The 26,293-nt window shown below is 40.7% G+C and overlaps 1 protein-coding gene across 11 annotated transcripts in view; it reads right to left on the bottom strand.

The window, feature by feature from the left end:
* The window catches only part of adgrb3 (adhesion G protein-coupled receptor B3), a 113,152-nt gene that overhangs the window by 11,651 nt on the left and 75,208 nt on the right, over positions 1-26,293 (bottom strand). For 8 of the 11 annotated variants that reach the window (XM_053875158.1, XM_053875159.1, XM_053875152.1 and 5 more), the window contains 10 exons: positions 25,626-25,701; positions 24,505-24,607; positions 23,753-23,796; positions 13,156-13,282; positions 11,285-11,388; positions 11,109-11,211; positions 3,124-3,274; positions 1,858-1,927; positions 1,314-1,380; positions 99-202 (listed from right to left, as the gene is read on the bottom strand). In XM_053875158.1, the coding sequence (XP_053731133.1) occupies positions 99-202; positions 1,314-1,380; positions 1,858-1,927; positions 3,124-3,274; positions 11,109-11,211; positions 11,285-11,388; positions 13,156-13,282; positions 23,753-23,796; positions 24,505-24,607; positions 25,626-25,701 (949 nt within the window). The remainder of the gene's footprint in view (positions 1-98; positions 203-1,313; positions 1,381-1,857; positions 1,928-3,123; positions 3,275-11,108; positions 11,212-11,284; positions 11,389-13,155; positions 13,283-23,752; positions 23,797-24,504; positions 24,608-25,625; positions 25,702-26,293) is intronic. The other 3 variants (XM_053875160.1, XM_053875156.1, XM_053875157.1) reach the window with 1 other exon arrangement.

Here is a 26,293-nt window from a genome sequence, read left to right as displayed (position 1 = left end):
CCTCTTTCTTTCCTTGCTACTAATTCTCTTACAAGAAGATACAGGTCTAAATCATGTGTATTTTTGAAAAGAGAGGAAGGAAATAAAAAGGTACTAACAAGGACGTGCTGTCATACCCTGCACGGTGTTTCAGCTTTTTGTCCAGAATACCATCTCTGGACACTAATTTATTAAACACCAAGATACCAATCACCATGTTGACCTGGAAACAAGAGAAAATAGGACCATTAGATAAATATACAGAGGTTTTCAAACAGGGGGAGATGATGGATGCCACTGTCCCCTGGGTGTTTTTTTACTCAATTTCTGTCTGAACTGAGCGCCGACCTCTAACTCTTGTTGTTTGCTCATCTCTGTCGCTTCTCGGCGAGGGTGCGAGGCACACTCCATGTCCGACACAAGCCTCCAGGAAAGACCTGGCTGGCTAGTCTCCTCAAAGGCACCTTCTACTATTATTAGCAGCGGATGCAGTCACTGAGAACGGCACGACTCTGGGCTCCTTTAAACACTAACTTCATCTATTTAAGATCAGGGTCGACAGGTTTAAATCCTGGTGAGATGAAAACGTATCTCCACTTCAGAATGATGGACTGAGCCGCGCCGGCTTTTGTGCTGATGATGATTTGAATTCAGCAGTCAAGACTATAATTTGTGTTTTGCTTATTGGCGATATGCGCTGGAGTGCACACACACTTTCATATTTTGAGCTGCTAATACAGCTTTGACATATTCCTTCTTATCATGCAGCAGTGGAATTTCTCCTCACAGGATTAATTATGAATTCATATCTTATTATTAGGTGTTAAATTTCAGGATGTAAATGGACTTTTTTTTACATATGAAGTTGTAAAATATATACATAATCAAATGCAGAATATGGGAAATAGAATAATCTACCACTCTCTTTCAAATAAAAAAATAAATATGGTTAGTTAAAGTACATTTAAATAACCACATTATTATTATTATTATTATTATTAGTAGTAGTAGTAGTAGTATTTATTTATTTTCTACATAACAGTTGCATTTAAATTCAAATAATTCTCAATATATTTCGAGCGACAATTATCTTTCCAGAATATGTGCAACATATAATAATAGAGTAAACTTTTAAATATTTAATCACCATTTATTTATTTCAAAAAGTAACAGACCAAATATAAAAGATATATAGTCTATAATAGATTAATTTAAGCTGTTGTTCCGCCTCAGTCACATTTAAATCTCATCATTCACAACACATCTACACTTGGCATACTATACGTGGCATTTGGTTTCAACAAAAACTGCGTCATTGAAAATCTGTTTCATACCAGAACAACAGCAGCTGCTGGTCCAACGAAGGCATACAGAAGTCCACCCTCCAAAGACAGCCAGCAGCTGCAGGGAACACAAGAGAGAGGGGGGGAGGCAGTTAACTTTGACTAAAGCATTAATATCTGAGTTAATGATACGCACTAGTATCCAATGGTGTTGTCTCTATTGTCAGGGGAGAGGCACCATATGCTGGGAGTCTATTTCCAAAGTTCCACAAGCTAATAAAATGCTAAAGAGATCTTGAGCAGTGTTTATGAGTTTGGTATCCAGCAGGGATACAACTCACGAGAAATTGGGTTCGTGCTGCGCAATCTGAGATTCGATGAGGTTTGTGGGACTTTGTTAGGAGGCTGTTGTGACACTTAAGACTGTCATGCTGCTACGCATTTCCTCCACAAGAGAGGCAACAAAGATACCTGGACTTTTTTTTTTTTTAAAGGTGTATGTGATGTGATAGGATTCAGGTTTTTGCAGAACTGTTTTGAGTTTCAATGGGGTTCTGCTGCTCTGACTCCAACCTCAGACCAGACACAGACTTACTATGAGGGTGTCCCGTAGCCTTTTGTTTTGGTGAAACCCATGGAAACAGCAACGACCAGAGCTGGCAATCCTAAAGAGGAAGACGATCAATAGTTAATCGGAGCGCCTCTAGTTGCGTGTTAAGACAGAAAACAAAGTCTCGCTTTCGACGCGGCCAAGTCAGCTCAAGCTATTAACGTGAAACTAGCCTCTGGTTATCCAAAGCAATAGCTGAGCTCGTAGACAGTCCCACTTATTTCATTTCAATTTCCAAACGTCACATCTGAAGCCGAGAGGATCACATGGCTTAACTTCATCGGCGTTACACAGCGTTTATGTGAAGGCTGCACATTATAGATCGGTGTAATGGCTGCACTCTCTGCCACTGTGTGTGCACGGAATATTAAAGCTTTTTTCCTGGTGGAGCACTGCAGGCAGGTGCTATTGATGTAATCAGTTTCCTGGAGGCACGACGCAAGACCCCATGGTCAGCCAGCGCCTCGCCGCAGTGTCGAGTGTACACAAGTGCATCATAAATCACGGCAGAGGCGCCGCTCGCATGTTGAAATGCGCTACAGCATCACAAAGACTTTGAAATACTCTCATTAAAGTCCATAACTTCGAACCACGTGCGTGTGTGCAAGACATATTTTCTGAAGAAATATCTGTGGTGGTGAACAGCCCTGGTACATTTTTTCACAGCGGCAGCAAGCAGTGGCACAGCAATGACTAAGAGCCCAGTTTGTTGCTAGGTAACAAGAAGAATGAGTGTGGGTTCTTTTATAATCAAATTGATTTTTAAGGCAGATATTTCTGTGAGAAAGAACCAATCGAAGTGGGACTCACACATGTATCGGATGAGTCATGAAAAAAAGAAAAAAAATCCACTAATTATCAAGTGTGTTTGCAGAGGTTGATGTGTAATTGAATACGTGTGATGTGCAGCGGGAAGTCGTGGGAGTGGAGTATGATGCGATCAGGGTGATAAGAAATGCTTAAGCGCACAAGGTCATTTCTGCCGGAGAACCACAGCCCTACATCTCCTGATGCTTTTACCTTCCCAGAGTCGACTAGAGCTTTGCAACACGACTGTGATCCGAGGAGAAGCCCCACCCCCCTCACCCACCTCCCGCAGAGAGGAGGGGAGCAGACGGAAAAGACATACGTTTACTTGGAAAAGACACCTTGGCAAGAGACCTTGCAAGAAACTAGCAGATGTGGGGTATGATGGGAGATAATGGAGAGGTTGAAAAAAAAAAAAACGCAACCGCCATATGGTTGACTTACCCCAGCCCAGACACAGGAAGCGCTTGCGTATCAGCCTGGTCCGAACTTTTCCAGTCACTGCCATGTAGGACTGCCAAGCTTCAGTGAGGACCCAACAGAAGGAGGCCAGGAAGAAGAAGTGCAGGAAGGCGGTGGTCATGATGCAGACGCCCTGTTGACCGATAAAAAGGTTGTTTAAAAAGAGTGCAAGATAACAAAAAGGAGTTCCCCCAGAACACAGTGCAAAGAAAACATCAAGTGTCCCAAGACCCATGGCACAGCCCAGGTGGCAGAGGAATGGGACGTTCCCGACAGGAGCAGCTGAAGTGAGCTGTTAAAAATGAACGCGATGGAATATTATGACAAATGCTGAATAAACCACTCCTGAGGTATGTGATACGTCAGACAAATGGTTCCAGCTATTCTTTTATGTGAATTATGAGCCCCTGCCGGAGAGACCCACGGTGCCATGCTGGCTATTTCCTTGAAGCAGTCTTGCAGAACTAATACCATGTCCCTGTCTCGACCAGTCCCGTGAATGAAAGAAAAATGTCAGCTTGAAGAGCAGCGTCGGAGGGATTGACACTAACTGAGACAAGCGGGTTCTGGTGGGGAATCACACAGACCCTTATTGGTATTCCACTGATCCCACCTGGAGACAAGGTAGCCAAGGTCAACACACAGGGAACACACAACAACAAAGGCTCGGAATCTAGACTTGTTAATGGAGCTCCACTTTCCAGCTTCATTGGCTTGTCAATCTTCGTTCCACGGACAGACATGCCAGGATGGGATTATATAAGGCCCCATTAGAAATAAAGAGGTATCTTGTCGCACATGTTGCCAGTCGTGAGTGAGAACTGATTACAATCCGTCTCTCCTCTGGTAGATGCGGGCAGCAGCAACAGCTCAGCAGAGAAAGTCTATCACCATCTCCCAGGGCGTCCTCGCCGCTGTGAGATCACCCATATTCTTTAGAGCCCCACAGAGAAAACACACGAAATCCACGAGCTCCCTGTGGTGCTCATGGGGTTCACGCGAGACATTAATCCTGCGTTACTTTGTTATCACTGGTGATAGGGCAATTCATGTGTCTGCAGTTTTCAATAGTTGTGATGAGAAAACCGCCATTTAGAGGAGAAGAAAAGCCAATTTTCCGTCATCACTATCAGGAGTCCAGCATTATTTCGGCCCCATTATAATGTATATATGTCAGTCACATACATTACTCACAAGCAAAATGACATGATATGGTCAAATACCCTCGGCCTGCCAGACTTCAGCGGGGTGGGGTTTATACTGCACAACAAATCTTTACGCATGGAAATTCAATGCAGCTCACAATGAAACATGATTAACATCTGTTTTTTTTTCTAGAAACCCTAGTTCCGATCTTAACAGCGATCGACCTTTCCTCCTAATTCATGAGTCATCATGAATTCCTCAAGGTCAATTTGACATGTGCTAATTCCACTAATGGCCGAGTGTAGCGGCGGAAAAGATCAGCTCGGAAACCTTCAGATATAAAAGCTGAATTGTTACGGTCATGTCAGTCAGTTGTAACGGCAGGTCGATAGACCTAGTGATGTTCCAGAAGACGTGTTCAGACGTTCATTTTTGATGGTGACTGAGGGAGCTAACATTCAAACAAAGTTAAGAAACACGTCACTGGAATGACATAATGAGTCGTAGAGCCCTGTATAACATACTATATTTAGAGTCAGTGATATTATCACATTGCATGTGATATTTCAGAGGACAATAAATATTGAATAATGCCGTTCTTTTTACTAAGCAAGTGTGGCAAGCTTAAAGTAAATACTTGACCTTCTTGTAGTACTCTTATCTGTTATCCTGTGTTTCCTCAAAACGCATCCCTAAACTGTAATAGTTTTCAGATTGTTTGACAAGTTTCACAGTGGTCATGTGAAGGCCAGATCTATATTGAATCTACGTGATGACAGACTGGCTCCGAGGTGCGGATGCCACAACATCGCCAGTCGCTCCTAGAGGTATTTACTCAATTCTGACCAGTATTCCTCACTTGGGTGTATTCTGTCTTAAAGCCTTGTGTGGAGTACTTTGGTGGTTTCATCATGGTTTGCCATGGTGTGTGTGTGTGTGTGTGTGTTGACTTCCACTTTGATCTTTTCCACGGGAATATTGGGCATTGTATGTGTATGTTTTAGTCTGTACTCTAGTGACCTTCTTTCTTGGGAACCTTTCCGTCCACCTCAGTGACTATACAGCTACCCGACTTGTTTAGAAACACATTTATTATATTTCTCCAAGCTGCATTCAGCAAATTACAAAGCAATTGAAAAATACAACCCAATAAAGATACATTGAATTATACAAAATGTAAGCTTTAATGACATTTTAAGCATCCAGGGAAGGAACTCCCTTTCACTGCAGAAAATATATTCCCACTGACATACAGTGCTGCTGTCCGTGGTCCTGAAAACAAACTGCACTTCCCCACCAGCAGCCTTCCAACTACATTTCCGATTAAGAGGACATCTGCCCCGACGTCATTTGCCCTGATGACGCTATGATGGCAACGGTTGAATAGAAGCACGAAAACAAAGTTGAAACCTGGAGTTCACACTGCCCTTTAGAAAGGCAAATGCTGGGAGATGATGAGTGCACTGTGACAGTAGCCATGGAAACAGAGGAGCGGAGGCAGGGACTGCATTGAAAAATGGATAGACATGGAGGTGGGTTAGAGGGTATGGTGGGGTGTAATCCGCGGTCGCTCTCTAAAAGCAGGTTAAGGTCAGGGCATATTTTGATTTCCTTTGCTCGTGTCCAGAAATGCAAAACCTAATGAATAAAAGGAGCCCAACACCATCAACACACACAGCAAGCTGCATTCAATAGCCAGCATAAAGGAATCTGATTGGTCCACCTTTGTGTCATAACAACAGTGAAGTGTGGCTATGACATGTGCAGCCTTGAGAGACTGAACTATGCATGACTATGCATGAGATGTGATCTCCTCTACAGATTATATATTGAATTATTGAGCAGATTGTATGGACCTTGGCTGCGTGCACGTCGTGGTACTGCAGTATTTCTTTGCATTATTTCAAGTTTTAACTAGGCATGGTAAGCGGATGAAGGCCTTTATTACATAGTTATATAAAGGGAACGAAGCAAACTGATCTATCCGAGCTAGATTGGGCAAGAGATGACAGGCACCCTGGACAGGGCGCCAGTCCTTCAAAGAACAGACATATATGTGAGCCATGACCAAAATGTGGGAGCTAAATCTTATTATGATGCCATGTCCCATTATGAAGAAGTAGCTTTTAGATTATTTGGAACTAATGAAATACAATTCTGGACAACCCTCATCCAGTATCAACAAACACCGCAGCACAGAAGCAGCCGCAAGTTCACTTCCTTTCCACAGTCCTGACTCAGAGTGGACATTGTTGTTCTGACAGACGCACTCATCTTTTGAATCAAGCAATCTTTTGTAACAGCACTTGGGTGAAGGACTCACTGCGACAACTTGACAAAAGACAAACAAATAGGTCCACAGTGGATGCAATATAAACATGCTCTTCTTTCTTATTTAAATCTCCTAGTCTTAACTGACAACAGACCACATACATAGCAGTCACTGAATTCTCTGCGAATGCCGGTAGATGTGCAAATGTGTAACAGGATTTTATGCTTCCATAATAACTGGAGGAAAATGATTTCCTGACAGGAGAGCTTAGATGAGTCATCTCTGCTGATGTACGACAAGAGGTGACAATTTCAAATATCCCGACGCACCAGAAAATTTAGACACCCCAAAATTAAATCCACAAATCTGAAGCAAAGATGTTCCCTTTACTCAAGACACATGTGAGAGTGACATGATAAGAATGAGCCTTTGTGTGAAAAACAATTAGAAAAAAAAATCGGAATTGTTCAGCAGTCTCACCATTTTGACGAGACCTGCTGAGAGCTGACTTCCGCGAGAGTGATGTATTATACGCTTTTCACTCATTAGAGTTTGACAGCGGTATCATCTTTTACCCCGCGTCTGTTTAATCCAAACTTCCTAGGAAATCCAAACAATGTCTGCTTCGCTTCCTTTGCGAGAACAGAGATGAACGTTGACAGAGGACAAAAGCAAAGGCACAGACAAAGGTGACTCACTGACTCCCTGCTCCCCAGAGGACACCTCCACAACTAAGAGATGATTTCCATTAGACGATGAGCAACTCCACAAACAATGGAGCCAATTATATGCACTTCTTAAAGAGGGAAAAAAAGGAGACAAGCGAGGCAGTGCCAGGCAATACAGCAATTAAACCCACACTGGGGCTGAATCCTCGTCTTCCTAGACCTCCATTAAAACGTTGGTGCGCCATGTCTGATTCCAAACAATTCAATATTGTTAGGTCAAGATGAGAATTGTGCAAGACTTTTAAGACAAACTGCCTTCCTTTCCACCAACCGACTCCAATGTTAAGCTGGAGATCATTCTGACAAGGTTATGGAGAAAGCACCTTGCCACAATGCTGGTGATTTAAAAGTTTGCCCAAGTCTTCACTTTGAAAGACAATGGAATGACGTCTCCAGTACGGCGGTAGCAAACTAATCTGTGAACAGATTTCAGGGACAGATATCCTATTAGGAGCAGAAGGCGTGAGTAGTCTGTGTTAAGTGGTGGCCCCATAATCGAGACACGAGATGACTGGAGACCTGATTCAATCTGACAAGTCTTCGAATCAGCCCCGTTGACAAAGAGAACGTGAAAAAAAATGCCCTCCGGCGTGATGCCTTCATTCTTCTAAGCTCCTATTGAGAGGCGTGTGTTTAAGGGCGAGGATGTGTTGATTCTGCTGTTTCGGTTTAATTAAATCAAGATTAGACGTCGAGTTGCTTCCAACGTCCTCCTCCTTCAGGATTTTTCAAAATATATTGCGACTTCAATTCATGAGGATATTAGGACACAGAACGTCGCTATGGCGTGTCATAGTGTTAACTTCAACTCAATGTATTGTCCCATGCATATGCTTGCCGTAAGGTTTCAAGATAACCAAATAGCTTTATAAAGCTGTAGTCCTGGCTATACGTCATGTCAACCCTCTCACACCCTGCAGTCCATATGTGGTTGCTACTTTATTGTTCCCGCATAAAGAACAAAATGCAAGGGAGAGGCCCATATCTGCGACACCAACTGTACATAGGCCTGCGTGCAACCCAACTTTACCTGGGGGATCGAAATATCAGGCCCAACCTTTTTGTCTCCTTGTACCATGTAACCTAATTTTATATTTACTGAATGTTTATTATACAATTTTAGGTACTGCACATGTTAGCCCAGGATTGGGCCCACAACAGTGCCTCCAGATGTCCTCTGAAATAGCCAGGGTGTGCTTGTTTGAGTGTGTATGTTCAAGAGTGTATGGCCTAGTGTCTGGTTTTGTATGGCTTTTTCCACATGATTTCATTATCTGTATTTCCTGTAGTACCTCCCCTTCTTCCAGCATGTAAAGCCCTTTCAGCAGCCTAATATGAAAAGTGCCTGATAAATAGTTTCCTTTATTAAGTCAAACGTCACTGATGTTCTCTTTTTGCTTCTTTATGTTTCTATTTCACTGATGTCAGACAACAACGTTCTAGGAGCCTCAAGATGAAGACGCATGTGGTTGTCATACAGTACTTCCAGGGGTTGGGTATTTTTTTCACTTCTCAACAGAATATGACACAAATGAATTATTTTGATTTTGTTCTTCTTGTTGCTTTTCATGACAAGTACACCAGTGGTAGTAGTACCATGAGCTATCCTCCCACTTGCTTCCCGTTCCAGTGGGCTAACTTGCCACCTCTGGATTCTTCCCTGCTGCCCTCAGGATGGCCTTGTTTACAATGCCCTATTTCCATTCAAGCACACTGATCTGGTCCTAATGAACATTGTGGTTGCCTGGATGCTCCTTTTGAGCAATGACCTTATTAAAGAAGCCCACATAAGAACAAGAACCCGATTCCTTGACATTGTGTTGGTTACGGTATTCCTTCAGTTTGTGCATCCGTCCTTTGAACTCCCCTCATCCCTTTTTTTCTTTAGGTTCTTCTTCGATCCACTATGTCCTACATCTACCGTCTTTACCATTGTTCTCCAAACGCCAATTTCTGTCCAAGTTAGTCGCACACTGTACTTGAATATTTAACGCACCAATAAAGCACAAGCACCCGGCGCAGTGAAAGAAAACCGTAAATGAGCAAAAGCCTCGAAACATAATGAGAGAAAATGTATTTTCAGCAAATGGTGAAGGCGCACCCAGCAGAATACGGTTGCACAATAAAAAATGTCTGTGTCATTGTGAAAGTGCTGCCAAATGGCTGTGAAGGGCATCCGTGTGGGCAGCCTGTAAATCCCAGCCAATGTTTGCCAAACAATCTTTTACATTAGCCTGTTGTTTATTTGACAAAGCGGCAGCGAAGAAGCGTTACATGTTTATTGTTTGTCTGTAGCCGCAGCAGTTGTCCTTCATTCTCAGATCTGAAGTCCAGCTCTCAATGACATTTTAGCGACAGCCACAATAACTTCCATCCCCCTGTGTAAAAGATATTGACTCATTTCGGTAATGCACGCCACAGAATCCGAGGGCCTGGTTCTATCCTGCGGCTGAAGTTTTTAAACGAAGCTTTATAGTCACCATTACAAGATCCTCTGAGGGAAGGATCCCAATGATTTCATTAGTCTTTGGCTAGCTCGCCTGACATGTCTCCCTTCCCGCTCCAACACTTCCAGTGCAAAAAAAAAAAAAACCTCTTCAACTGCCAAACTATTCTGACTTGTTAATGATTGCGGTTTGGTCGGTTGAACTACAGCTATAAATCTAGTGTCTGCATTTTATGCAAAAATGATCTGAGGTTTCAAGATGGCTTCATTTATAAAGCAGAGCCGAGCGGCATGGAAAGAATTCAGGCGAGGTAAAAGGCGCTGGCAATCGTTGGGTTGCGACAATTCACACTTCTTTCACGGATCTATATTTACATTGTGAAAACACCCCGTTTTTCATTCCTTAGTTTAGATCAGTGGAGAAACAACTTTGGTCGACTGCTTCATTATGAAAAACAGTGTCGATTAACTACGATGAAATGGAGCTTATACTGCAGATGGATTGCAAATGGTCCAGACACATTGCGCACAAGTTATAGAACTAGAATAGAAAAAAGATGAAATGTGGTCACAATATAAGCATGAAGAGTGGTTCTGTTATGTTTGTATCTGTCTCATCTGTCTCTATTACAGCAATATAACTTACATTTTATTTTAGGAAAATCTGATTATGGAACAAAGAGGAAGACATGACTACTATGGTAGTACTTTGGTACTTTGGGAGGGGTCTGAAGTTCGATCGGGATATAAGAAGGTGTCACTTATTGAGTGTCTCTAGCGACAAAATGTGTTTTTCTTGTTCATTGTTTTAGGGTTATGTGATGATACTGATGTAGCTTTGAGAACAGGCTTTCCACTTTGCCCTGTAAAAAGTACAATTTTTGAATTATGGAAGTTGTTTCGTTGATTTGATGATACGCCATTTCTATAAAGCCATAGACATGAGCGTCTTGTCTCATTGCTTTCCTCGGAGAGTGTGCTCACAATGTAAAGGGATATTTGTTCCAGAAAAACAACGGGTGAAATGTCATATGGATGCTTTCAAAACTTGTGAAGGGAAGTGCCACCCGAACCACCAGAGACAGTTCAAGAGAGGCGGCAAAAGACGGGTGTTAATCCACCGTTAAAGATGCAGTAGTTCAACGTAGCTTGAGCCATACAAAATCACCAACGTTTCTCAGATAAGCGTCGGCATCATGCTGATCAGGCTTTTTTTCTGAATAAGAATGAGTGTGTCTTTCACACATATTTACAGTATGAACCTGGCAACCTGGAGCGACGTTTGTTATGAAAGAACACCTGAGTGAAGCAGAGTGGTGGTTACATAAAACAAACATTATATCACACTGTCGCTGATTCCATAACAGACACTTACTGCATTGTGAGTCTGTGTCTGTCCAACCAGGATTAAGATGTTGGAGCAGATGATAGAGAGGCAGAAGTTCAGGAGGATGATAGAGCGCTCAGAACGAATATATCTGAAAACAAAAGGTATAAGATGTTATCAGTTGCTCTGGTTTAGCTTGGAGGTGTGTTTCCCGCTCCAATTACCTCCATAGCACAGCGTAGATGACTGCCAACGTGATCAAGGCGAGGCAAGACAGACCACAGCCAACTATCAGTGTCACAGATGGGACCCCTGAGTACTCCATGGTCTGTGGAGGAGACAAAGCGAGACAAACTAGTCAGTGGGAGGCTGCATGTGGTTCACACAGGACAGTTCATCTTTTATTATCGGGGCAAGATTGATCCAGTCATAACAACCACCGCAAATGTGAATAATCCGCTGTGGGCTCCTTAATATGCTTTGAGGTTTTCAAGTGCATGCGTGGGCAAGACGGTTGTTTACATCTCCAAAACTTTCCATAAACCTAAGCTGGGAAGAGTATCACAAAGCACTGGAGACCGAGAAAAGCTGGTCTCAAATGTGGTTGTTTTTCTCTCCAATTACTTCCTCATCTGTTTTTTTCAAGTTACGCTTCAAATCCGCCGGATAATCTTGAATTCCAGGGCATATGATTTAAACTAACCTCTGATATAATTGATGCAAAAATGCAATTTCTCATTTTTTTTTCCATGTTTTAATTAGTGAATGCATCATTAGTTCATCTTTTCTTCTCTCCTGTTGTGTGATTAAGCAGCGTCGGTGCTGGCCCATGTCCATACGTCCTTTTAAATATACTCTATAAATCTACACCTACTACTGACTGAAGAGTTAGATTAAATGGAAGACTTTCTTGTGTTGTTTATCGATATATGTACATATTACAGTTAAAATAACATTAACATTCATGTGAAATAGTACAAACAGGTATTGCAGAATCATGTTATGGATTTTTTTTGTGTGTTTTTAAGCGCTAATGCATGGAATCAATGCAATGCTCATGACAGTAAAACATGTAGGAGTCAACTTGGATGTCTAGATCTTCTACTTACACCATACTCCTATGTCATATCATGCGTCATTCGAATTGGCAGGCTCAATCATAATGTCATAATGTCAGATATAAAGATGTAATGACACCTTACTGTATGACTAGAATTAAAAAAATATGGGTAGCATTCGGGATTTAGTTGGATAAACGTTGTTCAAATGTTAAAGCATTGTATGTGAGAGCAAGTCTAAGACCTTTTGTACTAAACATTGAATCAAGAAATTTAACAGCATCACTGTCTTCAAATGTCATCCAAAAACTGAACAGTAAACTGAACAAAGTCAGAGCTCGAGCATTTCAAATGATCAATTTTGGTCAGCCAGAAACACAAAAGGCCGAGGACCATATTCGATCAGATCCGGCCGAAAATGGCCCGTCGACTAGACTTTGGACATGGCTGTGATATGCAACAAAATAAAATGACACAAACTAGATTTGGTGAATCGCATTTGTTTAAAACTTGAATATTATGACCAAAATGTCAATCCTTAATGTTACCGAAACCCAAAAAGACGAATCGTTTTTCACATATTGAGAATTGTGGAGATTTCAGAAAGCTTCACTGGAACACTCAACTTCACACAGAAAGAGAGGCTTGAAAAAGAAACACAGGATCCGACTCCATCTTGAAAATAATATCTAACATGGGTTTAAATATAAAACTAAACAAGCAAAAATATGTTTAAATTGCAATCGCGTGACACTGAAGCCGAAGTGGGGGTGGGGAGTGAACGGGTCGATATAGTGCAAGGCAAAAAGGTGACACACAAACGGCAACAGCTGCACACACCGGAAGAGATTCCCAAATCAATTAGACAGCTAGAAAATACCCCCCACGATCTCAAGGTCTCTGCTGAATTACAATATTACAGGATTAACACAGCAAAGAACCTCTGCCACACACACACAGACACACACACACACACAGAGGCAGCTTTATATTGTCCATCAGAACACACGCTGAATAACAAATCAGGAGCTACTTACTATTTCTCTTGGTTGCTGAGCCAAAATGGCGAAGGTAGATACACGATCACATAGGCATTTTGTATGGGATGCATCTGTGAGCACCGTCTTACATCCTTTAGAGGACCAGGATCCCCAAGAATCGTTCCTGTGGGGGGAAAGCAGAGGCAATTCGTGGTGAGATGCCAATTGCGGGATGCATCGACAACAACAGGGTAGATCTCATCACCCAGTTCGACTGGACTCCGCAAGACATAGCAATGTATTTAACCGTAACCCAGACTTAAGGAGGAAAAACTAATGTGGTGAGAGGCAGCGACCGAGGTCTCCGGGGAGCTGTCCAGGCGCACCGGTGCTGATTTACTCTCTATGCGCATAGAAAGAGCAGCAAATCGACATTTTGTGATGATGCTTTGAGATCCGATCACTCGGAGTTACCTGTAACAGATCGCTGCGTGATATCCCACTTCTCTATTTTCGTCTCGCAAACGCCAGTATCCCCCTCGTTAGAGCGTCCGCTTCTATTTCCTCGCCTTTTGCGGGTTTTTTTTCCCTCCGTGAACAGTTTAAATTAGACGCTTTAAGATGCTTCCTGAAGAGATTTTCACCCTAGAAACGGCGGACAGCATCAGATTGATACTCAGCTCCGTTCTGCAGCCGTCACAAGGGGGAGCTGGCTGCGGTCATGAATGAAAATGTAAAAAAGACGGGCGAGTCTATCCGAGAGCTCAGAAAAATATTTCGAATTCGTGGTGTTTTTTGATATATATCATTTTAAACTAACCCTTTGTCGCATTCTTGCGGGTAATGTGATGACACACTAAGTCATGGATTCCCCCGCCGAAAGCGCCACAATGGTTTCGCCCGGTCTCCACTTCACTCTCGTAGGTGAAATGGAAAGAAACGACTTTCTCCTGTTTGTCTTCAGCCCCCGCTCAGTTTGGTCAAAAAACAAACTAAAAAACGTTGCATTACCTGTTAATAGTCTTATGGAGCTATATTCTTTCCATTACTATGTTAAACAGGCGGCTTGTTTTTGCATCAGATAATAACACACTACAAACAGCAAGCTATTACATGGCTTAAAATGCTTTAAATAGAATGTGTTAGGATCCTTCTGTCCAGGCAAAAAAGCTAACATTTGACCGTCCATCATAACATTTCAACCACATATTCATCAAGTCATTCACATACATCAATATGGGGGTAATAAAATAGAAAATAATTACCGTGCACCGTGCAGATTTGTTTAACTAATAATAATAATAATAATTAAATAAAAACAAATTTCAAGTATTAACTATTTTAGTGCACACTTTTTATCTAATTAATTCGTGTCTTTATTGAGGATTTTTATGGTAGAAAGGACACAATTGTTATGTTATGTTCTATATATTCTATATAACAATTCATATTTACAAACATGTTTTCCGCTGTGTAGTTTTAATGGTTTAAAATGGCAATTCAAAGTCACTTCCAGCCAGCCTGCTTGCACCAGCCTCTTCTGCCGGCTACCTTCAGACTCTTCCTCTCCAAACTTTGCATAGTAACTCTTGCTTCTCCTCATCATTCTCAGATCCAAACACTCGATCCTCTCCAGCCCGTCAACCATGCTTGCACTCTCTTCTTCAACTCCCTTGATCTCAGCCAAAACTATATTTTCATTCGCATGACTATTTCAGTTTGAAAATATTCTAGGAAACCCTTGACTGAAGACACATTGCAAAGGTGAAAACATGAAATGAATACCACCTTTCATTAACATTTTTCAATTCCTTCAAGAGGCGGCTTTCAGCAAGGTTTTCAAACAACAAATCAAAATCTTTTGCGTTCCGGCAGGTGCACGCAACCTTCGAATCCTTCAGTGGACTGGGCGTGAGAAAAGCCCAATTGAAACATGTCGCGTTATCAAGCAAACACCTTTTTTTGAAAGCAGAGAAATCATCACTGATCTGATGATGAGTTTTGTTTTCAACACCAACAGTGCCTTTTCAATCAAACAATATCCACCAGGAGTCCGTAACCGAACTCCCACAATGGATTTAAAACAAAGTCTGTAGCTGTAATGAATGGTAAGATGGATGAAAAAAAAAAAAAAAAAGATTCCCCAGAGACGAAGACGAGCCCTGAGCTGTGTCTTAGAGGCCCATCAGAGCGTAACTGTTTCACCATTCTGCTTTTAAGTTTCAAAGACTTGACTAGAATGGCACCACATGAAGGAGGGTTCAAACACTGCCGTCTGTGTCTGAAGTGAGCACAACATGAAAATTCAACTGTATACTGTGATGTGAAAAAAAAACACACCCAAAAATCATTTTAAATTCAGTTCCTTTGGTAGCTATTTCATCTGATTTCAACACCATGAAGCTACAATGTCATATTACAGATCAGAGATATTTTAATGGATAAAAAAGGAACAGAATAGTGGTTGGTATAGTCTTGCTAACATGGCGGAGATGGACAAACTGACACAAAGCATTGTTTTGCTAGTAAGCTCCTTTAATCAGAAAACTCAAATTCCTATGGGGTTAAAAAGAAGGCTCGACTCATCCCGTTCCCTTTTTAATCCCTTTAAATGAAGCATTGTTGTGTTGTTTGTTGTCTCACTGTGACTCCAGGCGATACTGTGCAGCGTGGACTTCTAATGATGGAAAATAAAAATAACTTAAGCATGACAAATTAGCCAACATCTCACCCTGTTGTTCTTAAAGCACTGCCGTGACCTTGTTTTCTCAGGAGACAATGCAGCGTTTTACAAAGAAAGTTAAACATTTTTTATGTTTGTTTCTTTTCATTGTGTGTATTTATCAAAAATGCGGCTATTACAAAGAGAAAACAGTGAACTTGATGTTTGGTCCAAGCCAAAGTGCATATTTATTTCTTCATCTGGAAAACTCAGCTTAGAGGATCCAGCAATTTAATTTGTCAAAAAAAAAAAATTTGCTTCAAATAATTCAAGCATTTCTGTCATAATTATAATTTCATGGTGAGGCATCACTTGCGCAATCTGATAAAGAAAGTCCATTTAAACTCCCGTCTGTAGAACAGTAGAACCAAGTAAGTAAGTAATGAAATAAATAAAGAAATGTGATATTAGCATGTCAAGGAATATGATGGGGACAACCAAATCTTACGTAAATATTCTATAAAAATTGAAGACAGTCTAAAGAGAATTGCAGTGGTTTCCAAACTTTTGCTCCATGTTTGGATGGGTGAAAAAAAAAAGGCAAATAAAATAAAATCAAGAGGAGAATTGATGAATGATTCTGTTCTAAACACTAAATTTGGGTTGCAAGTCTATTTTGCAAACTGTGAAGAGGTGAAACCAAGTCAGTTTCAGACTGCCCTCCATGTTAAATCTTCGGTGAAGACTGTCTCCTTCTTCAACATCATCAAAGTGTCCTTGTATATATGACTGAAATATAAGGTTTTCCTGAAAAGATGACACTTATAGAAGTTTTTGAATTTAGTTTTTATTTTACCGTCAAATCAATAATAAAAAAAAGCATAATAGGATTTCAACTGTGTCTCAATATTGGCTTTGACACGGGCCTAAGCTAATTTAAGTTATTAAATGAATTACCTTGAGGGAAAAAAAAAAAAAAATCAATGTGAAGTTATTTGATATCTGAACTAGACTGCAGTCTCTCAGTTTTCTATAAGCAATTACATCACTTAAGCACCACAAAGAGATGAAACCAACAGACAAAAAAGAGAGGATGCCGAGTTGAGAGGCAGAGTTGAAGATGCTCTGGTTCTCATTGGGAGTGACTGGGAAACAGGAGATGATAGACCTGAGGGACAGGTGGAGATAAAGTGAAGGAGGCAAGAACGTTTGGACACGTGGATGTGGAGGTACCAAGCAATAGATGAAGAGGGAGACTTGAAAGAGGACTGGCGTGACTTAGGATGATGATCAAGATACTGTAGGTTTAGGTGGAGGTGGCTGAACAGCTGTGGCAGTCCGTGACAGGAATTGCCAGAGGACAAAGGAGAAGATGAGAGAGATGAAAGCAAAGTACATAGAGGAATAGCAGACTACCGTTGCTTCATTTGTTGCAACAACTCAGATGAAAATCAAGGTGAGATTTCCATTGGCTTGTTTTGATACACGGGTATCAGAAACCCAAAACAGCATGAATATATCAAAAACATAACTTTTTTTTCTTGTTATTGTCACAATCTATCAGAATATCGCCACATGGGCTGCTGGAGGCGTGGCCCTTCATTAAAGCCAACATGTGAAGCTCCATTACTCATCACGCATGCCCTCAGTAAACTAGAACATCCAAAAAAAAGAAAAAAAAAAAAAACTTTTTTAAATTCAAACCCCGTCCATATTAAATTAACTTGACTGGGAAGGGGGTGGGGGGGTGTAGTGGGGGGCTGAGAGCTTTGTGAAATGTACTTTAGGCAATTTTATGAAGTCTAGATAGACTGACACACAATGACAGGCAGAGGAAAGTGGGGGCAATTCTGGGAATTTATTCCATCCATCTTGAATCTCTTGATGACGGGTAATTTATATTAGCCTGCAAGTTACGCAGTGGGTGTTGGAGGATTGAAGGGAAAATGAGTGCTTACATTTTTAGGTCGGAAATGATCGTAATCTAACAGTTATACACACACTCTTGTGAAGTGCTGGATATAGAAAGCATGATGACTCGATTGATGTGGAAAACAGTGCAGTCACAAGTGGAGTTGTATGTGTGTTTAGATAGATAGATAGATAGATAGATAGATAGATAGATAGACGGACGGACGGACGGACGGACGGACGGACGGACGGACGGACGGACGGACGGACGGACAGACAGACAGACAGACAGACAGACAGACAGACAGATAGATAGATAGATAGATAGATAGATAGATAGATAGATAGATAGATAGATGGATGATAGATAGATAAATAGATAGACAGACAGACAGACAGACAGGCAGGCAGGCAGGCAGGCAGACAGACAGACAGACAGACAGATGGATGGATAACTGATATTAATGCCCCCACAGGATGCACCATCATCGTGACGCAGGATCGCCTTTTAAACGCTACATTCTGACGCAGAATATCAGCTCTCAACCTGCAGTTTTCTGGAGACGCCTTTGGCAGGAATCCAGTTTCCACATGTGCAAAAACGCCGCAACAGCTGCTGTTCACAACCTGACATGTTAATGATTCATTGCATTTTCTAGCAGCAGCCATTAAATGAATCGCCATGCACAAAGTATTTTTTAATACGCGTTCCTCAATTCAACGTGTGACAAGGCGAGAGAATGCCGCAAATATATTTGGCGTCAACAGCCATCAGAAAGCCTAAGTGTTTTTTGGAGGAGGGTTGAAATGCTTTTAATCCCATCAAAATTCAGTGCACTGTCACAGCAGATAGGTTCATCACTTAACACAGAGAGGATAATCTGTGGCGGGATGGAAGCGGAAATATGTGCGATTTCAAGTCAGACATGTACCTCGGGGCGGTTAACATGGATTCCGAGGATTTAAAAGCACAGAAACGACAGGTGAAAGGTCTACAACGTGCTGGGCACGTTGGCTTGACAGAATTAAAGGGATTAGCACGACTAAGCTTGATCACTGACACGCCTATGCAGAACGTCAAAATTCTGACGGGCCACCGCTACGCCTTGTGCCATGCTGAGGCCCAGCCAGATGCAGTCAAAGTGACTTCCATACTCCCCTCTTGGCAATGACTCAAATAAAATACCAACAATTGAAAAAGATAATAAAGGCGTATGGGCCCAGTATGTTTACTCCAGCGGCTGTGGGGAAGCGGGGTTGAGAAAGTAAATAGAAGATATAAGATACTGTCTCTCTGGATAGCCTGTTGCTTTATTTCAAAAACACTTTTTAAATCTGCATGGTGTGCAAGTGTATTCAGGAAGTGTGACTTGGTAACTCAGAAATCTAGCTCACTCCATTGACAACAATGACAACAGAATATATGAGATCAAAACAGCTAAATCACACCACTATTTTTTTAACAGCTGTACTTTTATGCAAATGATAAAACCTAATAAATTGCCAGCATTTATTTAAAGGTTTCGAATCTCCCTTTAAACCCACTCAACAGTTCAAAACATAAGCCATGGCTGTAAAAAAAAAAAAAAAACATTATGTAGAAAAAGAAGCATCTTTAGCATCCTTCATTTTATCCTATCTTCCCTTCCCATCTTTATCTTCCCTATTTACATGTACAAAAAAATGTTTCTATGAATATATAAGCACTCTGATTTAGTTTAAATCAACATGTTTAACAGATGTTTTATTATCTGCCGGATGAGTCCTTAGAGTGGCTCTTACGTTGTAATGGGATCTGTCATCTGTTTTTGATGAACACGATCATCATACCTGGAGTCATTTTACGCCGCTCCCATTCAGATGACGCAGCTAACTGCCGTCACCAAAACTCGGCGGGTGAAAGTCAAAGTAAGTGAATATAATGATGCTGTCTCCGTGGAGCATTTGTTGTGGTGAAATTGACCGCTAGCTCCGAAGGCTGTCACGGACAATGGAGCATCCCGTGCTGCTGGAAGATTCCCAGTAAACAAATTAAAACCGCAGGATAAAATCCATACACAAAATAAATGCTCATAAAAATAATGAGTTCTGTGGAGCAGATGAATCTTGCATCAATGGGGTGGAAGACATAGAGTTATTGATCTGGATAATTGGCAAGTTATAAGTCATTGATATTTTAAGTCACAGAAAACTAGAAACTAGACATTGATAGAATTTAAAAGGGAGATGACACATCTGAATTAATAGATACAATTTCCGCTTAACTGAAATGTGCTCAAAGTGACTGCTTTTTATTGTTCTTTCTGCATTTCCTACCAGAGATCGTCTCCAAAGTGTAGGAGTCTGGATCCTCAAACTTTGTCCTTAACAAGGCTGTCTAGCCCAAATGGGATTTTAAAAAATAAAAAGAGATAAAAAGAGGACAAAAGAGACAAAAAAATGACATAATGGGAAAACTAAATGGGAAAAAAAACTCAAGGATATTTTGTGTAACTTTGGTTATGGTTGGTTGTGCATTATTTCATTTAAAACACATTCCATGTAAAGATTCAAGAAGTATCTCAAATATTTCAACGAAATAATCCTGCAAGTAATTATCTGAGAAAAAAGGTATATTTCAGTTGCACACATAATAGGAAAACAAATGCACAAAATAAAATTGTCCAAAGAAATTCTGATGTGGTCAGTTTCATAGCTTTAGTGTGACACCAGAAGGGCCACATAAAGACAGTCAAAAGGAATTTGCCTAGGTTCGTTCTTGATGTGCTCATTTCTCGTCCTTTCTAGATGATCCATCTTGTCCTTGCAACAATTACTGCTAATTACAACAATTACTTGTTGTATTTTGGTTGCAACAGCTTTTTGAAGAACAATGTTCTTTGACTCATATCATCAAACAATATATATATATATATATATATATATATATATATATATATATATCTTGTAGTGACAGAAAATGACTTCAGATTGAGCGCCGGAAAAAAAAAAAAGTTTTCAGACACCCTCAAAATCTCAGGATGTGGCTGCATGATAGAGGCACAATCTAATACCAATTACACTTTTTTGGTTTATTGTTTACAATGTAATGAATTCATGATATTTTCAATATGTCACTTCTCAACATTGTCTGCATCAAAGTCAACCAAAAACAGAACGTGTTCACTTTTTTTTTGTAGTCCTGCCATTGTCACACAGTAGAATGCAAGAGGTGTCCGAAAAACGTTTTTCTACCATTGAAATTTTGGGGTCTTTGACTTTATTTGGTAAGTGGAAGAACACCGTGAGAGGTGGTGACGGATTCCTAAGTGTCCATGCTGAAGAAATATTTGTTCACTAAATAGCTGCATGTAAGAGCAGAAATTAAACTGGAGTAGTTTGGCCATTGTAAACATTCATACATCAGGGTACAAATGATTTGGGTCATATAATCATTCATCAGTAGAGAAAACACTGCACACTGGATTAAAAAGCCGTGATACATGTGTGAATAACAGGGAGGGAGGCGAAGGATTAAAGATGCAGGGAGCAGAGGGGGCAAAAACAGATGAGTTAAAGTATTTGAACCCGACACTGATGAACAAAGATCAATGTAGGTGAGGAGGAGAGTGCAGGCCGGGTGGGACGGGAGGACTGTCCTGTCATAATGCGTCTTCTTTTGGAAGATAAGTGCTCAGAGAATTTATGTGAACAGAAGCTGAGTTGCTACTTTTATTTGGCTCTATTAAATAAGGTAGTTAGTGTTTTTTGGTGTACTTTGATCCAGTAAAATTTCAAGTATTAAGCTTTATTTTGTTTACCGTTTTACTTTACCTCTATGTTTTTTTAAATGATACCTTGAATACAGTTTAGTTTGATGTTGGATGAGTAGATTTTGTCAGTGTTATTGACCTTTAATGCAGGCAAAATTGGTCAAACTTCTTAAAAGAAAAACTGTTCTTGAATAGCTTCTTTGATCACAGATGAAAGTCACAATATGATATTTTTGCTGCATCGCCCTCACCTAATATAAAGAATACCCAAAGATAGAAGCTTGCAAGACCCAACGACATAGTGAAATAAAAGCATTTTTTTTCTTTTTTTTCCAATACAAAGTGTGATAAATAGATCTCCACCAGCTGCTACACTCATCTTTTGAGAGAAGAACATAAAGTTGTATCTGTTTTCCTCCGCATGGCTTAAGAGCTTTCTGTGAAATATGGACAGGCTGCAGCTGAGCTCTGCATAATGCAGAAACTTACATTCAGTCCTTCTTTATTCCGCTCACAATATAAGATGTGTATGTTCTGCCTTCACCACATTAACATTGGAGCGGCTCACACTGGAAACAGTCCTCTGCCTACTGTCTCCAAGGTACATCCCTCAGCTGTTCACACAGACAGGAGAAACTCTTGCAGCCCACCCCGTAAGTAATTTTTGGCTGTTGAGAATGCAGCATACACCCACATAGCTCCACTACTGTCGCTCGTGGTGCAACTATACACATTCATACCCTTGTTCTGGAAACATTTTTCCTCTTGTTATCTTATGTTAGAACAGCAATGAATATCAAGGTATGTATAATATAATAATATTCATTCATAGTATTCCAACGAATTATTGCTGTGCCCCCTCCGAGTTACTGAAAAAAGAAATGCTCCTGGAGTGGCTAAAATATTAATGTTTTTAACTGGAAAGTCCTGGATATACCACATAATTTCAGGGTCTATTGACAGCCAAATCATTTGTTGTGTCGTTCAGCTTCTGTGGCCACAGCAGTAAGTAAAAATGTGCCTGTACAAAGAGCAGAAGGTTGTTTCAGGTAGGTAAACATGACAACAATTACTTTCTGGATAGAGTTAACTATTGAAATAATGACTCTCTATGATCCCTAACATTTTCCAACACAACATGTTGATTCCAATGAATCTTTTGTGTCAAATTTGAGGTCAAGGGGAGAAATATGGCCCACTAAGTACTTCCATGTGGCCTGCAAGAGTTCGGGTTCGGGGTAGTCATTTATAGGCCACAGAAGACAAAACAATGCGTGTCAAAAACATTCATCCATAATTGCCCATTCATCATTTTGTTTTCTCAAACAATGACAGTGACATCATGATTCACTTTTAACTCCAGCTTTGTCAGTATGATAGTAGGCCATTTCACACAGTAGACCAGTGTTCCTGGACACAACATACTATGACGAACGAACTTTGCGCCAGAGAAACATTTGGGATATATACTCTAGATGTGGAATGTTAACAGAGGAATTTCCACCTTTAATACAATGAAAAATGTATCTCTGAAATGTCTCTGATGCCACCTTCATAGCCAAGGAAAGACTTTCCAGCCCCAAACTTGACTGTTCTTTTCACACAGCGATTGAGACGGATCAAGGTTTGAACCCATGTATAACATGCATAGCAAAAGAAAGTATTGTGAGAAGAACTAGTCTTCCACAGCATGTTACAAGCTTTCACCTCCCGTTATTCCATGCCACACTCTGAAACTGCGACATGCAAATTCAACATTCAGTCCTGCTGGTGCTTTCTATTGAAAGAAAACTGCCTCAAGTTAGAACTCTCATGCTGAATTATAGGGAGAATTCACTTGGGAACTGAAAGCATGTGGTGTCTTATTGAAATGCCAGACGCAATGCTTTGTGTTCTGTGAGAAAACTTCAAGACAAATAGAGAAGCTCAACCATCACAACGACATGTTCAACGAAATTTGCTAATTCAAATTAAATTAAATTAAATTTAGAGGCGCAGCTCAGATGGTCAAAGTCAAACGACCATGGATATTCATCCAAAAAAAGCAAGTTGTGCCAAAGAAAAAAAAACATAGTCACACAGCCTCATCAATAATGCAACAGTTATATTTCTGCAAGTGCACCATTACCGTCTTTCACAATTCATAAGACCTTTTTTCCATTACCTTAAATAAATCCAGCCCCTGTTCCAATTACACACCACCTGCTGCGACCAAAACCACACTCTTGTGTTTGACTTGTTTCAATTATTGCCATAGTTTTCTTTCTTTCTCGCTGTCAAACATTTTTGTTAGAACAACCGCACAATGCATTTGCCCATGCTGACTTACATGATGTTGCTGTCCCACAGTGCACAGTACGGGTTTATTGTTCCCTGAAAAACACCAACAGGACAGCGTGTTAGCAGGCAGCATTATGAAGTTAATTATCAGGATCATTTTGAATGTTTTAATTTTTTTTTTTACGTTGACATTCAGAGGTCACGATGAAGCCATTGTTTGGCTTGCAGTAGGAAAGCATACTTGCTGACAGGCTCAGACCTACACACCCAGCCTCTAATTGAGTTAAGGGTCGCACTCACAAAAGAGATCGTCCTTGTAATTATTCGGGAGCCACACCATATGCTTACAAATTCATTATCGGGACAATTAGCTGCCATCATACGCCAGCTAATGAGCTGTGTGTGATGTGGTCAATATGAAAGAGTCGTCTGGAAACGTAACCGCCCTGAAACATATTTAGCTTGTCGCTTTTAAGATAATGGCATGATACATTTGTCTTCACAACGGCAGCGTTTTTCACGCTAAATAACAAAAGCTAGATCATAGGACAAAATCTGTGCTAAGATGCTGTAGGTGAGTTGACATTTTAGCAGATGTATTTCCGCATCATTCATTTATCGTGCCGTTTATGCTTCTTCCCGAGGTTATTTGATGGCGTAAGAAGCTGTCAGCTGATGTGTTGCTTACAAAACCAACAGAAAACTGGCCCTATGTTTGGGTTGAAGCCGTCCCTTTATTCCAAAAGTGCTGGGCAGAATAACATGAAGCACAAGAACACAAAAAAGAATGAGAGGACTTACATTTGTCAGATGAGCCAGTTCAATCTCCAGGTGCACGTCGATTGTCTTGGGCTCAGGCCGTACTGTCACAGCGATAACTTTTGAGTTCACAACAGTGTAGTTCCTGCAAATGTATTCCGCAAAAGAGAGAACAATTATGCTACAATTTCAGGATGAATTTGTCACTCGCACAATCTAAAATACACTTTAACCCTTTAAACGTTAAGTTCTCATCCAAACTTTAAATGATTTGCATTTCACATTTTTTTTTTTATTGGTTTGTCTTGTTCTGATGCGACTGACTATGATCCCATGCAGTTACCTAGGCGCCAAAGAATAATGCTACAATTTCAGGATGAATTTGTCACTCGCACAATTTCAATTGAACACTGCAGGCAAGTAAATTTTGCCAACACTTCTTTGTTGCTCTGAGCTTATATATTTGTTGTGATGGGAATAAGCATGGGGTCAGTTCCTTTTGTTTTTCTTCTGCTGACTCACCCATATTTAAATTTTCCTGCCTTCATTCATTTATTCCTTTTTCCTGGTCTGTTCATCCCAGCTACACAGGGCAGGAGGCTGGACACTCCCTGGACCAGTTTCCAGCTCATCAACTATCTGGGTACATTTGAAATCTGGTTTAATGGTAAGTTTAGAACTGAATGCCTGGAATCTGGGGCAGTTTAAAGCGATACAGTATTTCATGTCAGTTTGTGTAAATCTCTTCAGGAGCAATGCGGTCAAGTGGGCATCCGGAAAGCAGAGCTGACTTCCACAATAACTGCACTGTCCTTATTCTTTTGGCGTTTCCATTTCACAATGTCATTAAATAGGGCAGTCTTGTTCAGTGTCTGTCAGTACTACTAAAATACACTTTAGCCACTTAAACATTAAGTTCTCATCCAAACTTTCAATGATTTGCATTTCACATTTTTTATTGGTTTGTCTTGTTTTGTCTTTGCCAAAGGGGCCACAGCGGTTACCATACTAAGATACATTCTGACTTCTTACTCCATAGAGGTTGGTAGCTGATTATCACACTGACAGTTTTCATTTGAAGACGGATTTTGTTGATGTTTTTTCAGCGACAAAATATTGAGCTTTGTGGAGAAGCAGTCTCAAGTGGTGTTTTGTTCTCTTACTTTGGTGAAGGCAGCATGAGTCCAAGAGTCTTGTAGAGAACTGTTCCGAGAATGAAGACCGGTGATCCTTCCATATCTACAGGGTTCAAACAGTGAGAAAAAGACATTCATTTACTCATTGTTAATCTGTATATTATCTTATCTTGTTGAACCTTTATTTATATAATCACCTTTATTGGTGTGCTGAATTCATACAACATTTCAAGTTTGTGATGAAATGCTTTTGCAGAAGTGAAACTGGGGTCCTGTGAGTTAAGCAGTTAGGTTGGAGCGGACTAACTGAGCCTTTGCGTGAGCGCCCCCTTAGGAAAATAAACCCTGCAATAATTGAACTTTCTTGCTAAATGGCATTTTGCCTGGATTGTCTATTTGTTTCAATCCAAGAGCCGTGGTCACGGACTGCAGTTTTATATCGATGGCAAACCAAATTAAATCCAGGCTCGAAGTTAAAAGGACAAAATAGTGCAATAGTGCTCATTTGTCACCTCCATTAAGTCGGCCTGCGCTTTTCTTTTTCATTTACCTACGCAGCTGAAAGGTGGAGGAAGAAATCAGGGCACATAAAAACCGGATGTGCTCATGTACGGTACTTTTGGAGGTCTTTTGGGACCACTACCGACTGCTGTTTGGTCAAAACAATGCTTCAGAGCTGCTGTGTCTAGGCCACA

The sequence above is a fragment of the Synchiropus splendidus genome, chromosome 9 (assembly GCF_027744825.2).
Source record: "Synchiropus splendidus isolate RoL2022-P1 chromosome 9, RoL_Sspl_1.0, whole genome shotgun sequence".
NCBI classification, from domain to species: Eukaryota; Metazoa; Chordata; class Actinopteri; order Syngnathiformes; family Callionymidae; genus Synchiropus; species Synchiropus splendidus.
The sequence above is the reverse complement of the archived record's forward strand: the minus strand, read 5'-3'. Positions and strand labels throughout refer to the sequence as shown.